The sequence below is a fragment of the Gossypium hirsutum genome, chromosome D01, assembly GCF_007990345.1.
Source record: "Gossypium hirsutum isolate 1008001.06 chromosome D01, Gossypium_hirsutum_v2.1, whole genome shotgun sequence".
In the NCBI taxonomy this organism is placed as follows: Eukaryota; Viridiplantae; Streptophyta; class Magnoliopsida; order Malvales; family Malvaceae; genus Gossypium; species Gossypium hirsutum.
In genome coordinates, this window is record NC_053437.1 from 59,122,324 (window position 1) to 59,138,513 (window position 16,190).

The 16,190-nt window shown below is 34.5% G+C and overlaps 1 protein-coding gene and 1 pseudogene across 2 annotated transcripts; one reads left to right on the forward strand and one right to left on the reverse strand.

Annotated features, from left to right (window-relative positions):
• The first annotated feature begins 9,721 nt into the window (after nucleotides 1-9,721).
• On the forward strand, nucleotides 9,722-12,616 carry LOC107920910 (uncharacterized). Of its 2 annotated transcripts, XM_041087520.1 has the most exons (4): nucleotides 9,744-9,850; nucleotides 10,088-10,161; nucleotides 10,761-11,012; nucleotides 11,418-12,616. In XM_041087520.1, the coding sequence occupies exons 1-4, from the start codon at nucleotides 9,759-9,761 to the stop codon at nucleotides 12,269-12,271; spliced, it is 1,272 nt and encodes a 423-aa protein (XP_040943454.1). In that variant the 5' UTR covers nucleotides 9,744-9,758; the 3' UTR covers nucleotides 12,272-12,616. The 2 variants fall into 2 exon arrangements, with proteins under 2 accessions (XP_016706226.2, XP_040943454.1); XM_016850737.2 differs by lacking the exon at nucleotides 10,088-10,161 and having other exon boundaries at nucleotides 9,722-9,850.
• A 207-nt stretch (nucleotides 12,617-12,823) lies between these two features.
• LOC107920909 (phosphoribosylamine--glycine ligase-like) lies at nucleotides 12,824-15,385 on the reverse strand (annotated as a pseudogene).
• Between the last annotated feature and the right edge of the window lie 805 nt (nucleotides 15,386-16,190).

Sequence of the window (16,190 nt, forward strand, 5' to 3'; positions counted from 1 at the left end):
GTTTTCTCGAGTTCAGCCACTCTACCTTTTAGCTCACCCTTTTCATTTTGACTTTCTAACAAACTCATCTCTAGGGTCTCGTTTCGCATCTGGGACTCCTGGAACTTCCTTTCCCATCTATCAGCTTTGCTCTTTTCCTCTTGAATTTATTGATACCATTGCTCTGAAGTTTTTCCCAACCTGGTAGCTTTCATCGAACAACGCAACCTCTTATAGTCTGTTTTCAAATTATCCAAATCTCCCTCAGCCTTATTCTTCGCTTTTATTAATTTCTCGGTTTCTAGCTTCTGAACATCCATGCCTAGTTTCAAATTCATTTTTTCTTCTTCCATTTGTTTTATCTTCTTTTTTAACTCTGCATTCTTTCTTTTAAAATCATGCTTTATAATTTTTAACTCGAATGGGACAACTTGCGGATGTTTTGTTACCGGCTGACTGTCTCCCTGACTTGGCCTAGAGATGTTATCATTAATCCTTCTACCCCACCACTCGATATATTCCAGGGTCATTATCGAACCTACTACCAATCTCTTCATCCGTCGAGTCTGATTCCAAGCATTGGACATCTCCCGAATCTTCTTCTTGTAACCATCACCTTTATATGAAAATTCACACTGAGCTAGTCCTTGAGTTGCAGGTACGAACTGCCTTGACCTATACTGTCTTAACACTAGCAACGGTGCATAGCCAACAGCTCCCCAAATCCCAAGTAGGGGGACCCAATCAAAATTACCAAATCTATATAAGATCTCATCTGGCAGCATCCAAGGAGCTCTCTATTCAATATCTTCCTTTCGAAGATTCTGAAGAATTTCCATCCATTTTTCCTCCGAGATATCATCCCGCCTCGGTATAGCCACTATCTCCTTCAAAGGTGAATAATTTTCAGAGAAAACCCGATAAGAAACCTTATCAACTTTCCAAAAGTGACTGTAGAACCATGCTAAAAGGAGCTGAGCACATACGATGAATCTACCCTCACTTGCTCTCCGGCATTCGTTCAACGATCTGAAGGTTTCTGCCAAAATTGCAGGGATTGGTGTAACCTTCTTATCAAGTCGGTCAAAAAGATCGGTGACTGCTTCATCAACGTGCTCCAAGGCCTTGGGAAATACAACTAGGTTGTAAACACTCAAGGCAAAGACATCACATTTCCTCTTCACAATTGGGTATGCTAGAATTAGATCCCTCAAATTCTTCCAAGGAATACACTTGCTACCCCCCTTCTGCTTGATCCGCGCTACAACCTATTGCTCGCTCATCCCGGTGATATTTACCAATTTCTTCACAAAGGTTGGGACATTGACAGCTCTCAAGTAAACTCTATCTGCTTAAATTTTCGAGCAACGAAGTAAAGCCATGTACTCCTCCACTGTAGGTACCAAATCACCTCCCCCAAAAGTGAAACAACTGTAAGCAGGATTCCAAAACTGGGTGAGGGCACGAAACAAGTGTTTGTCCACCTTTATGTTAAGCAAATAAGGCAAATTTCCATAGCTAGAATAAAAAACCTGCTTGACCTCATCATTCCACTGATCCCAAATTTCTTTTAATTCCTACAAACTATCTTGGGTTACACTAATACGAGTGAAGTCCCACAACTCTAATACATATCCTTCAGCTAAACTATCACCTTTTCCCCGTTGTGTTGCCTCAGACCAGGTTTGGACAGCCGCATTATCCTCCACTTTATCAAGAAATTCATTTTCCATGATAAGCTCTCTATCTAGTAACCGAATATGAACCGACGCCTTTTATGATGAAATGTTATGTAGTCAAAATGCCATGCAATCAGAGCAAAACACACAAAAGTTAGTATCATGTATAAAAACAGAATTCAACACAAACAGGCAATAACAAAGTACCTATTCAGGAATCTACTAGGGTTTAGTATAGTTCTACCTAAGCCAAGCTCCTAAGGTTCACTATATGAGGTTTTAGCTTCTAGAGCAAAGGTACCTGAACCAGTAGATTCCTCGATCCTCACCCATTATAGGCTCATATGGACCGAGTTCAGTTCAGGGGAATACATTTCCCTATGACTGCACGGAGATGAAAATCTCACGAAGACATAGGTACGGATGTATTCCGAAAGCGGTCCACTATCCTGCACGGAGGTGAAAACCTCACGAAGGACTAGCTTCCCACTCCCACTTAAAGGGGTAAATTTGACCAACTTATGTAATGCAAAATGCAAATTCACAGACTTAAACCAAGCAAGCATATTATAATGCAAATGAGATTGAATGCAAATGAGAAAATACGAATTTTAAAATAAATTTTAATTTTCGACCATAAGACAAAAATTAATTAATTTAAGGCTCAACTCTTTAACCAGTCCCCAGTGGAGTCGCCAAGCTGTCGAAACCATTTTTTTAAAACAAAAATTTTAGTTGTCGACTTAAAAATGAAAATTGGGAGTCGCCACCAATCTTTTATTGAGGTGTGATTGGATCACCTAAAAACGATTTTGGTCTACGAGTTTTAGAAAAAATGGGTTCGGGAGTCAGTTACGTACGAGGAAGGATTAGCACCCTCGTAACGCCCAAAATTGGTACCGAATTAATTATTGAATGTCTTAAGGTCGAATGAAGAAAATTAAAAAAACGATTCTCCTTTTAAAATCTTTGTTGAAATTTATTAATTTGAAAACTAAAAAATTTTGGTCATCTTATTTCTATGAAGAAATCGAAACCTCGTAAGTTAAGGTACGATTCTTTGAAATTTTAACGACCACACACTAATTTGCTTTTGTTTTAAAAAAATCATGTCTCGAGATAACAAAATGTCGTATCCTGTGAGTTAGGACACAACCCTTTGAATTCCCAAGAGTAAGTTATAATCTTGAAATGTTTACGATTTTATTTAAAAAAGGATACTCGACTATTTAAATTCAGAACAAAAAATTGAAGCCCAGTAAGTTAGGGCACAATCCCCTCGAGAATCTTGAACGCCGAATATTTTGAAAACTTGCGGATAAAACAATTTCAGTAGTTTAAATAAATCAATAATATATCTAAAGAATAAAAGTATTTTAATATAAATTGTACATGTATATATAAAACAATATTAATAAAAATACTTTCATATAAATCTTTAAAACACAAAAAAATATAAAATGAATTAAAAAAAAACATATACTACAAAAAAATAAAAAAAACATCAAAATATATGCATTATACTGGATTTTAAAAAGAAATAAAATAATACATTATAAGATAAAATAATAATATATGACAGTGATATAGATAAAATAAAATTATGCATGCAAAAAGGTTAGATAAATTGTTATAAAAATATAATAACAATAGTAATAATAATAATAATATTGATAATAGAAATAGTAATAATGAAGATAAGAATGATAATAATAACAGCGAACATTTCAAAGCTTTAAATATATATATTAAATAATATAAAAAAATAAAAAAGTGCAATAATAAATGTATTAATAATACTTAAATCAATAAATAAACAAGATGACATAAGGGAAGAAAAAATAAAATCGCACCATGAGTATATAAAAAATGTTTTTAAGGTTTATTTTTTAATACAAAGATTGAAGGAATAATAATAAATGAAAATAATTATAGTTAAACGAATAAAATAATAGATAAATAAAAAAAATGCCTTGGATTCAATTGCAATTTAAATAATGCCTTGGGGCCAATTTAAGGGGGGGGAAATGATAGGATCGATTGGGGGATTAAAACAAATCACGCGCAAAAGTGCGGGGACTGAAGAGAAAATTATTCCCATCACCCATGAGCACCATTTCGCAGAGGGATCTGATCGAGAACCAAACGAAATTCTGGGGCCAAATTTAAAAAAAAATAAAAAAAGAATAAGGAGGGAGTAAATTAAAAACGAATAAATGCGGAAGGACCAAGGTTGTAAATAACCCATTTAAGGAAAACACGCGGATCCCTTGGAGCGGGTCGGGCCGTGCGCGGATCGCAGGGCTAAAACGACGCCGTTTTGGGCATCAGAAGCCAAACCCAAAACGACGTCGTTTTGGGTGTTTATATAAGTAAAAAAAACTTCAAAAAAAAAAACATTTGCAACCCCATTTTAAAAAAAAACTCTCTTTTCTCTCAACTCTCTCTCAACCTTTCAACTTTTTCCAGAATCCGGCCATGGCTCCGGCGCCGGACCACCGTGGCCTGCAGTGGTCGAAAAATTTTAAAAATATTTTTTTTGTTTTTTCAACTCCCAGCTTTAAAAAACACCGATTTTCATCGGAATCGGCACCTCCTCTATGATAAAGGTACGATTTTTACCTTTTTATTTCCACTTTCGTTTAAAAAAATAAATGAAAAAAACAAAATAAAATAAAAAAAATAAAAAGGCACTACTACCTTTAAAAACGGTTTGCAATTGAATCGATTTTTCTCTACTTTCTTTTCATTCATTCCTGTTTTTTTCCAATATACATAGATTCGAGTCTTTATATAGCCCCAAAATTTCCTATTTCTTCTATTTTTTACACGGTTTGTGTTATTGTTGGACTCTCCTAGTCCTTTTGCAGGCGAAGAAGGTGGCGCGCGCGGAGGTGAGTTCTGAGACATGCGGCGGCTGGAGTTAGGGTGGCGGGTGTTGATTTTTTTAGGGTTTCTTTGTTTTATTTTGTTGTTGGGCTAGGGTTTGTTATTGGGTATTGGGCTGTTTTGTTTTGGGTTTGGGGTTATTTATTAGTTTTTGTATTTTAATTGTGTTTAGGCAAAATAGGCCTATTACAGTTTGTTTTTGACATTACTCTGTGAGTTGGAAATTACTGTTAGTGTGCCTTAAGTTCTCCTTAATTGTTCATTTTTTTCCGTTTAAATGGAGATTCTGAGAGGAGTATTCCTTCGAAAATTTAAATTTTGTTTAGGGGCTGAGCGATCTGTGGTAAGTGAATGTTTTGTGTTCATGGTTTTGTGTCAAAGTTTCGACATAGTATAATTTTGATTGTGAATTAGCGTTTTAGTTCAATTAAGTTGTTAATGGCGTTATTGAATGGTCGTTTTAGGCTTCGAAAGTTTGCTGCATTGTCCCTACTTCAAATCGCTAATAGGTGCATACTGAAAACCCGACTTCTATGAATTTTAGACACCGAAAAACATAGTTGTCAACACCACACGGCCATGTGGCAAATCGTGTAACCCATTGGTCATGAATTAGAGACACAAGGGCGTATGTTCAAGCCGTGTGTAGGAATGTTTGGTACAGGGTTCACACGAGCCAGGGACACGGGCGGGTGTCCAGGTCATGTGACTTACTATTTGTATAATAGGACAACACGGGCAAGTTACACGGACGTGTGACAGGCCGAGTGTGACACATAGGCAGGAATACAGGCGTCTGTTAGGCCGTTTGAAGCCACACGGGCCAGCTATCTAGGTCATATAGAACCACACGGACGTGTGGATTAGGAACTGGACTTCATCCTCAGGCTGCGTGTGTCATTTGAAACGAATGTCGATCTTCCATAGGGTCCGTATAAACTGAAACAGACTGTATAAACTGTTATTTTGTGATATGAGACTGAGGACTGGATATCTATATGCATGTTGAATGCGACCATCATTAATAACTTTGATATGTTATATATGAGTATAAATTGTATCTGAATGACTATATAAGCATCCTTATCAATTGTCGTCTGAAATCTGCATCTACATTGGGTGGGAATTGTGTAAAGGAGGAAATGTTATGTTCTTAATCAGTGGCCAAGCCACTGGTATCTATAACCTGATCTTCCAACTACTCTGCAGTTATTGAAAACGTGTCATACCAACACTATGTGGTGTGTAGGGCTGGATGAGTATTAAATACAAAATTTGGTGTGTTGGGTTGGTCGGAGATGGTGTGTAACAAATGAGGGTAGGAAATTTCGTCTATTTTGACTTGTTCTATGTCTGGGAATGAGCTGACTTGTTATCTGACTGATATGTTCTGGTCTGTTAAATTATAAAGATTATCTTCTGTATCTGATTTCAAATCTGAATTCGGGACCTTATTGGTATAACTTTAACACTTTTTAACACATAATTGTTTCCTTATTGAGTTATTCATTCATTTTGTCTGCTGACTAAATTACAGGTAATCCACGGACTTGATTGGGTCAGCGAATCGGGAACTCGATCATACTTTTTTATCAACTATTATTATTATTTAAGTTTAGTAGTTTTCAGATATTCGACTTTCTAAATGATAATTTCCGAAGTAAATGTTATGTTTGTTAAAATCCTTTTGGGTTTGGAAGATTTTGAAACCAAGTTTTAGAAATTATCTTTTGAGAAATAATTGATGTGGCCCTCCAAACTTGGTCTTGTCGTCTAGGCCGATTATGAGGTATTACAAACATAACTCGAATTCAATTATAAACACAACAAAAGCTAATAAACATAAGTAATATAATAACTCAAATTATCCATCTAACCATTTCACATTAACATTAAGGATACATATATACCAATAAATTATTTATCATTTTATCTTATGCCTACCAATGTTTAGTTCAACTTCTTAGTATAATTTCTGATGCAACCCTAAGGTATTTGCATCTAGTTTAACATATCAAAACTATGTCAAATATTAATATCAATATCTCATTTCAATATATGATCAACATACTATTTTTACATTTTAATCCCTATTAACCAAATTGGATACAAACAAGTATATGGATCAATCCACCATTACACCAAATATGCACCAAAGTGCTAATTGGGCATAAATACATTAATCCCACGAACCACACAAGGATACGCTCATACCCCCAGGGTATCTGAGCTAGTGATACATTCTTGACCCCCAGGGTATTAGAGAACTATTACAATATGTGCATGCATAGCACTGAATCTCCCACCTATCAATACAGACCCTAGGCATGGCAACTATACTCGTGACCCTACCCGACAAGGTTAATAGGGAAAATATCATCATTATTAATCGTATAATATCTTCAAGCATATATATGTATATTCATTCAACCAATTGATCACAAATTACCTAATCAAGTATATACATACTTGTCGAAAAAATTCTTATTGATAGTTAACCATTCCCGAGAAGATATCGATTCAAACATATATATATTTAATTATTTAGTGAACTCAAGTTATGAGAGCACAAACCAAAAAATCTATTTGTCAATGACTTTGGATTCCTTTTGTCTCGAGATTGTCCTGCGTCGTCTTTTGTCACAAAATTAAATTTGAATACGGAAAATTTATTAATTACACAATTCAAGCACAAATCAACACATTATATGCATAAATGCATTTTATTCAATTTAGTCCCTATACACCCTAATGTCGTAAGCGCTTGTTTCTTACAATTTACTTGATTAAAGTTAAACCCGACTTTATAAATATATTATAGAGACATCCTACAACCATTATTTATTATTAACACTCAAAGTTTTTATTCTTTACAAATAAATCCCTAATTACATAATTAACCAAATAATCTAAACATGATTTTTAAATTAATGCACTACCATCTATTACATTCATAACATAATTTCACTTAATTTATTTAACCCATTTCATGCATGAATCTTAAGCTTCCTACACACAAAATTTAAAAGCTTTTCAACAATGAAACCCAAACTAAAGTCTTATTAATTCTTAAATTTATCATATTAGCTTTTATTATCTAACATTATTCATTAGAAATCCAACTAAAATTTAGAAGAAGAAAAAACATACTAAATTAGCTATGGAATGTCACGGCAATGGGGAGGAGAAGAACATGGAGTTTTCTTTTCTTTCTTTCTTAATGGACGGTGACGAAGGAGATAGAATAAAGTTTTGATGTTGATTTTTACTTTCTCTTTCCATTATCTTTGTTTATAGACTTAGATTAGTGTTAGATTAAAGTTTAATTAATTTTAATTAACCTATTATCATAAAACTATTTTATCATTTAAACCAAATTAACATCGATACGGGGTTTTAATCATTTCATTCCACTATCTTACTTTATTTTGGTTTATTTATTTTATAGTCCCTAGTTTAATTTCTACTAGGTCTTTTGCGTTTTCTAAATTAAAATTTGTTAATGATTACATTTTTATAATACAGTCCATGCATTATTTTTAATAGCCAATTTAGTTTATTTATACTTAATAATTCGACTCTACAATCCCATACTCAAACACATAATTAATCAATCCCAAATTTTAGCTAACTCAACTTTAAGAAATTCGGTTCTAAAATTGGGTCGTTGATTTATTTATTTATTGAAGCTATATATTTGATCATAGTCATGAAAATCTTGAAAGCACAATAAACTTGACACCATCAAGATGAATGTATCTCTTCTTATTTAAGCATCTAAACTCAATTAGGGACAATAACTTATTACGCAGGTCATCATTTTGCATAAAGGGCATCATTTTTACCTATGGTTCACCTAGTATGTAGAACTGTTTGGGCTTTTGTGATTAAAGTGTCAACTCCATTATTTTAACATCAAGTCATCACCTTTGCTTATTACCTACGAAGAATCCAAGTCCTTTCCGGTTTTACTCCTGATACATATTTACCAAGATGTTGAGAAATAGAAACGGGAGAATCAAGAACTTTTCATTACTTAAACAATCAAAATGTGTATTGAGTTGGATGCTCTAAATGATTCTGAAAAGTATCTTGCAACTAGGAGAGCTATGGATATCGTTGAAACCAGTCAAGAAGAGCAAGTAATGCATCTTGGCCATTAGTTTAGTTGAAGTTATTTAACTTTGTTCTTTTTTTCTTTTAAATCTCTTCCTAAGAGTTTCTGTCTCAAGATGCAATGGTTGGAGTTGTGTCTGCAATTCTTTGTCCCATTTGAAGGGAAGGAAAATTTGTATGGTTGTTTTTGCAGTTGAAATAGTGCCCACAACTTTAGGTATTATTGAAGATATTAAATTACACCAAGACTTTAACGGAATTATTATCTTATGCTGATGTTTGGCTTACTTGAGTTTTGTTTAGATTAAAGGGTAACCGAGAGATTGAGAAAACACAAATCTATTCAAGTTAGGAACGTTTTATGTGTGCATTGGTTTTTTTAAGCAATCAAAAGTATCTCTTGTATTGCAAAACTAAGCTTTCAAAGGAAAAATTAGTGGGAGAGTAATCTAGTACAATGAGGCTACTAAATTGAAGACTTAAATCATTAATTATACGAGAGAAAGATACAGATATAGACTGAAGTTGAACGTAAACAATCTCGATATTCAACTTTATATTTTTTTTGACTTGTAAGTTTAGCAAGGGACAAGAAATAGAAATAAATGCTCGGGAATCTTAGGATGATAAATCTGGATTCAGTTTAAAAGCTGTTGTGGAACTTTTCATGTATTTTTGTTGTTACTACTGTTATAAGCAGTACTATCAAAACCTACAAACCAACTTTTCTTTAAACAAGACAAACCAAGTTTGGGTTAATAAGACTTTTACACAACCTTTTTAAGCCATGGAAAATTGCTTTTTGAATTTCAAAACAGTTTCTTTTCAACTCATTAATTTACCCATTATATATTTAAATTAAATTTTACTCTTTATTTATATTTTATATTTCATATATTACAATATTCTAAATTATTTATTATATTTGTATTAATAACACAAAAAATAAGATATAAGCCTTTATTATAATTTAAGTTTATATATTTCATATATAATAATATTAATTACTTTTATTATAATTTAAGTCTATATATTTTATAGTAATAATATTAAAAGAATTCAAATACAAAAGCAGTGAAGCAATGTTGATATACAATGGAGTCTTGGAATATGTTTATAATCAATGTTTACGCGTGTTATTCTCGGGGGTATATCAGCCGCAGCAGCGCAACAAAGCGGCAGATCAGGTGAGAGATAAATACCAACGGCAATTTAAAATTCAACTCAAACATATGATTTTAATTATATTTTATAAATCGGGAAGAGAAATTTGCGGTAAGCATATGCTTTTTTTTTTTTTTTTTTTACTATTTTCAGTTTATCTCCAACCTATTTTTTTGTACGTTCAATTTTTGACAAACTCATTATAAATTAAAAATTAAAACAGAATTCTGTTTTAATTCTTTTTCTCTAATAATTTCCAGATTTTCTCAAAAAGAAAAAAGAGAATTTTTGCTCTGCAACAATTCAGACTCACTTCTCACCGTCCAAACAACTAGTAATTTTATTTACTTCTATAGTTTATTTATTTAGATTTGCTAAATATAGTTTAATTTGATTTCAGTTTTATAAATATTTTCTTTGTTTTCTGGAAATATAGAGAAGATTCTCTGGTTTCTCCCTTTTTCTTTGGTATATATTTTTAATTCAATGCAATTTATTCCAATGGATTTCGAAGGAGGCTATTGGAATAACTAAATAAATCGTTACCTCGAAGCGACCTGGAGTTGAATCGGTAAGTTTTGAATCAATGAACTTTTAGAATGATTAGCCGTGAAGCTTTTGTAATTTTGAATAGAATGCATTTAATTAAGAATATTTGTTTAGTTCGTGATTATTCTCTGTATCGAAATTATGGAATATTTCTCTTTTTCTCATATCAACTTAAATCATCTAGTTATTTCAATTTCAGATTCATTTTAAAAACCTGAATTTCCTATTATTCCGAAAGCTCGAGGTTATGCGATTGTAACTTACTTAATTAATATTTAATAAGGTTTTATTACTTTATTTTTGTGTGTGTCATTGTCTTGTATTATATATTGGATGATATTTAAATTTGTTGCATTAAATTTAATTTTTCATTATAAATCGCAGTTTGGGGGAGGAAAACGCTAACACGGGTAGCTTTGGCGTCCGCTTACGTGATCGAGAAGCACGTTGCGAGTCAAATGACGGCGAGCGATACCGGTGGTGGCGATGAAGGTCTGTCTTCATCGCCGAGGAATAGGATGAAGTTTCTCTGCAGCTATGGCGGGAAAATATTGCCCAGACCTGGGGACGGTAAACTCAAGTACGTTGGAGGAGAGACTCGTATGTTGGCGGTCCCGGGGGATATCAAATTTTCAGGTTTGCCTTCCTTTCATCCTTGATTTGTGTTAATTGGATTTATTCCCAAAGGTAAATTGGTCATTTTCTTTGATAGTTTTGCCACATATTTTCTTCACCTTTTCATTCTTGTTTACATTTTTTTTTTGGTAACTACTGGTATAGTATTTGCTTTTTGATACTGTAATTTAATAAGTAATAATAAAACTTGGATGAACTTTAAAATTCTAAAATTGGTTAGCTAATGATTTTCAAGTGTTTTAGATCTCATTTTGGATTTGCATTTCTGAACTTAAAAGGAAAAAGAAAAAAATAAAGAAAGAGAATACTTTGGAAGGAAGAAGAATTAAAGCAATATGTAAATATCTTAAAGCTGAAGAAATCACCAAATTTTATAAAGCTTGACATTTTCCGTATACGTGACAGAAATAATGAAGAAGGTGAACGATATGGTTGAAGGGGACATGATTCTGAAATTCCTGATTATCCCTGATGAACTTGATGCTTTGGTAACTGTAAAATCCGATGAGGATGTCAGACATATGGTTGATGAGTATCGTCGCCTTGAAAGTGAAGGAACTCCAAAACTACGTGCTTTCTTGTTCCCGTCGAGTCCACTTGTAGCAGAGAACCAAATGAACTTTGTTGATCCTTACGCCATTGAGCAGCGGTATATAGAAGCTGTCAATGGCATAGTTCGTCCAAGTTCTAATCACACCAGTGGAAGGCTTACCCCTGTGAATCCAAACCGCCCCAACTTCAGCATCTCTGCTTGCACTTCTCCTACATCAGCTTCTCCCGATGCCTCTTTGCCCATGGAGCCTTTGGTTTCAAATGGAAACCAACATAATAAACCCCCTATGCCTAAAGTCCGGAGTTCTCCTAGCCTTTACAGCCTCAGCACGCTTCATCCCCAAAGTAACAACAACCATAGTAATCACCAAGTTTACCAGCCGCATCATCATTCCCACCAAAACCACCAGCAACAACACCCCTACAGCGGTCAATCTCCAAGAACATCCCCAGATTATCGGACCGAAAAGGCCCCAGGGCCATACGATTTTGTGAGGGGAGCTATGGGGCACAGTCATGTTCCAGTAAACCGGGTCTATTCAGTAGGAAGACAAAATTTGGGGAATGGATACCCCATGTATACTGGCTGCTGCGATGAGTGCTTGGTTTATGCAAGTGGAGGTGCTAATAGGAGAGGCAGCCTTTCAACAAGTGGAAGGCTTGGTAAGCATGATAGTCCCTGTCCCAGGAACCATATGCTGGAATAATATAGTATACTGATCATCGGATTGAAGAACTGAAAGATAGGTACATAAATTTTCATTTTTTGTTCTTTTCCATTTTCTTTTTCTATTTGTTGATAGGTAATTTGCTCATCCAAAAGAGTGTAGACGATATAGAAGGTTCTTTTATTTACTTCATTTCTCTAATACATTAGCTGGTGTGAGTTTTCGTTTTCTTTTTCCTTTAAACCTTACATTTTTCTTTTTGAAAAACTTGGTTTATGTAAATTGCCAAGTTGAAGTACTGAACAAGATTTATAGATAATATCTTGTGAAGAAATTATGTACATATATCTACAGAAATGACAGTTGAAAGAATGAATTTCCATATTCTCTCTACTTTTTAAAGTTCTTTGGAGAAAATGTTTTGTTCCAGTCCCAAAGTCTCAAGAAAATCTTTATGCCGGCATGTGGAATAAAGAGGCAATTTTTGTTGCTATCATATCACTGTCCTATGGTGGATTAGTTAATTTAATTTCTTCCCATTTAATTGAGGTGATTTAGGTAGAATTTTGAACGCAAGAATCTATAAAAATATACAGAAACAGGGCAATGGATTTTCAGGAATGTAGAACTTTCAGAGTTACAAATTCTTCAAGTCTTTCATAGAGGTGATTTCATTTCTCAATGGGTGTAAGAGCTAATTATTGTAAGATGTTTAGTCAAAAGTAGTGCGCATGATTTTAATGTTGACCTAAGCATTTCTAGAAAATTGCTTCTGAGGAAATGCTCTCCATCCAATATCTTGCCGGTAGAACCCTTCAGGCCAGTTGATTTCTTCAACTGCTAGGTAAGCTTTATCCCTTGCTTCTTCAAGATCTCTTCCTTTAGCTGTAATCCCAAGAACACGGCCACCAGTACCAATCAAGTTGCCATCTGAATCAAATGCAGTTCCAGCATGGAACACCTTGACGGCAGGAGCAACACACTCTGCTTCTTCAAGGTTCCGAATCACAGTCTCTTTCTCATAGGAGCCAGGGTAACCCTTGCTTGCCATTACTACCACCATGGCCGACCCAGGAGACCACTTCAGTGAGACCCCTTTTAGTTCTCCTCTAGACGTTGCTAGCATAACTTTTGCAAGATCCGACTCCAAACGTACCATCAGAACCTGTATCACAGCAAATCAAAATGTAAGTTATCCTCAAATGCCTCATTGAAGCTTAAAAGATGCATATAAACCAGCCTGTGACCTGACACTCAGAGTCTCCAAAGCGGACATTGTACTCAATTAGTTTAGGTAAGCCAGACTTCTTGTCGATCAGTAGTCCGGCATATAAAACCCCAACGAATTTGCATCCTTCCATTGACATGCCCTTAACTGTAGGGAGAATAATGGATTCCATGACCACATTTTGAAGTTCTTTAGTTAAAGACTGGTGCAGGGGAGTATGCCCCCATTCCCCCAGTATTTGGATCTGTGTCACCATCTCCAACCCGTTTATAGTCTTGTGCAGACTCTAGTGGTATGGCATTCTCCCCATCAACCAGGGCAAAGAATGATGCTTCTTCTCCTTCAACAAATTCCTCGACAATGACCTGGTAGCCTGCGGAACCAAAAATGCCCTCTACAAGCATTGAATCAACGGCTTTGTAGGCCTCCTCCAATGTTGAAGCAACAGCAACTCCTTTTCCAGCAGCGAGTCCATCTGCTTTGATAACAATAGGTGCTCCTTGCTCTTTAATATATTGCTTTGCAGCTGATGCATCTGAAAATGTTTGATACTAAACCAAACATTTAAAAGAAATAAGTAACCAAAAGCAATAATAGTAAAATGATTTTTGCAAACAAATGAAAGAAACCTTAGCAGTAGGAATCCCATATTTATGACATATAGTCTTCATGAAGTCCTTAGAACCTGCCAAAGCAGCTGCCTCAGCTGAAGGGCCAAAAGTAGGAATTCCAGCCGTTACCAAATCATTGGCAAGACCTGAAACAAGGGGAGCTTCGGGTTCAACAACCACCAAACCAACACCCCATTTGCGGCAAAAAGAAATCACAGCTGAGCTATCAAAGATGTCAAGGTCAGGAATGCAGGTTGCATTTCCCGAGGTGGAAATCCCCGCGTTGCCTGGTGCACAGAAGACAGCATCGCAAGACGGCGACCGCTGCAATGCATAGCAAAGAGCGTGTTCTCTTCCGCCTCCACCAATAACTAGAACCACCACTCTCTCCGCTGCAGTAGCCAAAGACAACATATAGTTGAATATTCATAACTCATTTCATATCAATCCTTTCGGTCCTATTGTTTAAATGACGGTTTAATTTTGCCTCCAGTCACTCCCATTTAAAAAATAGAGTTAAATTGATAATACATCATAACGGTCAAATTAACGGTGTCATCCAATGTTTTTGAAATCGGATAGATAATCAAATCAGTCGAGACAACCCCAAGAAATATCACACGAGAGTCCCATCTTTTTCTTTGGCTTACCATGAAAATAAACAAGGAAAAAAAAGATGAAAGAATAATAGAGAAAATGGAGGAAAGGGTAATCATAAAAATAGAAAAATAAACGAAAAGGGGGTGTTGCAGAGTCATACTGTTACTGCCATATGTATCAACTGAAACGGAGAGCTCTGATGTCTGAGAAAAGCATGTGAAGGCAGTAGAGGACCATGGTGAGCTATGATGATTGATGCTTAAGCTAAGAGTTCCCACACAGGAAGAGGAACTCCCAAGGACCAATCTTGATGGTAAAGCGGAAGAATGAAATTGAGAAGCAAAGATGCCGCTAAACCTGTTGTTGGTAACAAGCTTTGGATAAGGAGGGAGTCTAAGGGTCGTAAAGGCCATACTCTTTCTTTTTCAAGTTCTTCTCTGCAATATGGAAACAAACACCACCTGACGCTGGCGGGTTTTATTGTCATTTATTGAGAAAGAAAAATACAAACACAAGTATACAATTATAAAAATATAAATGAGTAACTACAAATCACAACATATAAACATCCATTCAAATCGTAATTTTGTATTCAATATACGTAAGATATTAGTAAGCATTATGGGGCAAAAGAGTGACATCTCTTTCATTTTGTTTTCTATACTATTATAAAGCAATAGGTATTATTAATCAAATAAAACAGTGAAACAGAATATAATAGTAAGTAAAACAACAGATATTTGAGGGAGAGAAGACCTTACAAGTGAGACCAAGCCAACAGAGAAGCTCGAGATAGCAGCAGATAAGTTAGAAGTGAAAGTGAAAGGCAGCAAAAGTTTTTAAATTTGATGATGCAGTTTATTTTATATTGCGTGTGGAAAAAAGTGAGTGGAGTGAATATAGATAACTGTGCAGGAGACGAAAGATACAAGTAAAGGATAAATAAAAAAGGTGTGCTAATTCTGCTCCTATACTATGTGCTGCTCTCTGTTTGACATGGTAATTCATAGTCTGAAAGTGGATTTGGATTTTTTCCATCAATATCAACTCTTGTTTTCCCTTTCTATTTCACCCCAATAAAGTAAAATGCCCCTACAATCATTTTTGTTTTCGAATGATTTTTTTTTTGTCTTCTTTCAAATCTAATCTCAATTTTTTCTTTAAAAAAAATCAATTTTAATGATCCGTATTGTTATTTTTAATAAAAATTATAATTTTAGTATTTTATATTTTTTTATAAATTTTGTTTATAATTTTTATCTTTTAAAAAATAATTTTTAAATGTTTAAAGGGACTTGATTGATTTCTTTTAATTAGTTACTAAGGCCTTTTTAAATGTTTAATTTGTTTATAATTTTTTGGTCTAAGGCCTTTATAGTATTTTCTTCTAATAGGGGTCAAATTGAATAAAAATGTAAAAGTTGAGGACTAAATTTATTATTATCTATTATATATAAAACGCTAAAATAAACATTTAATAGCACATTTTTAATGAAGGAGTTGTATTGCTCACTCATCT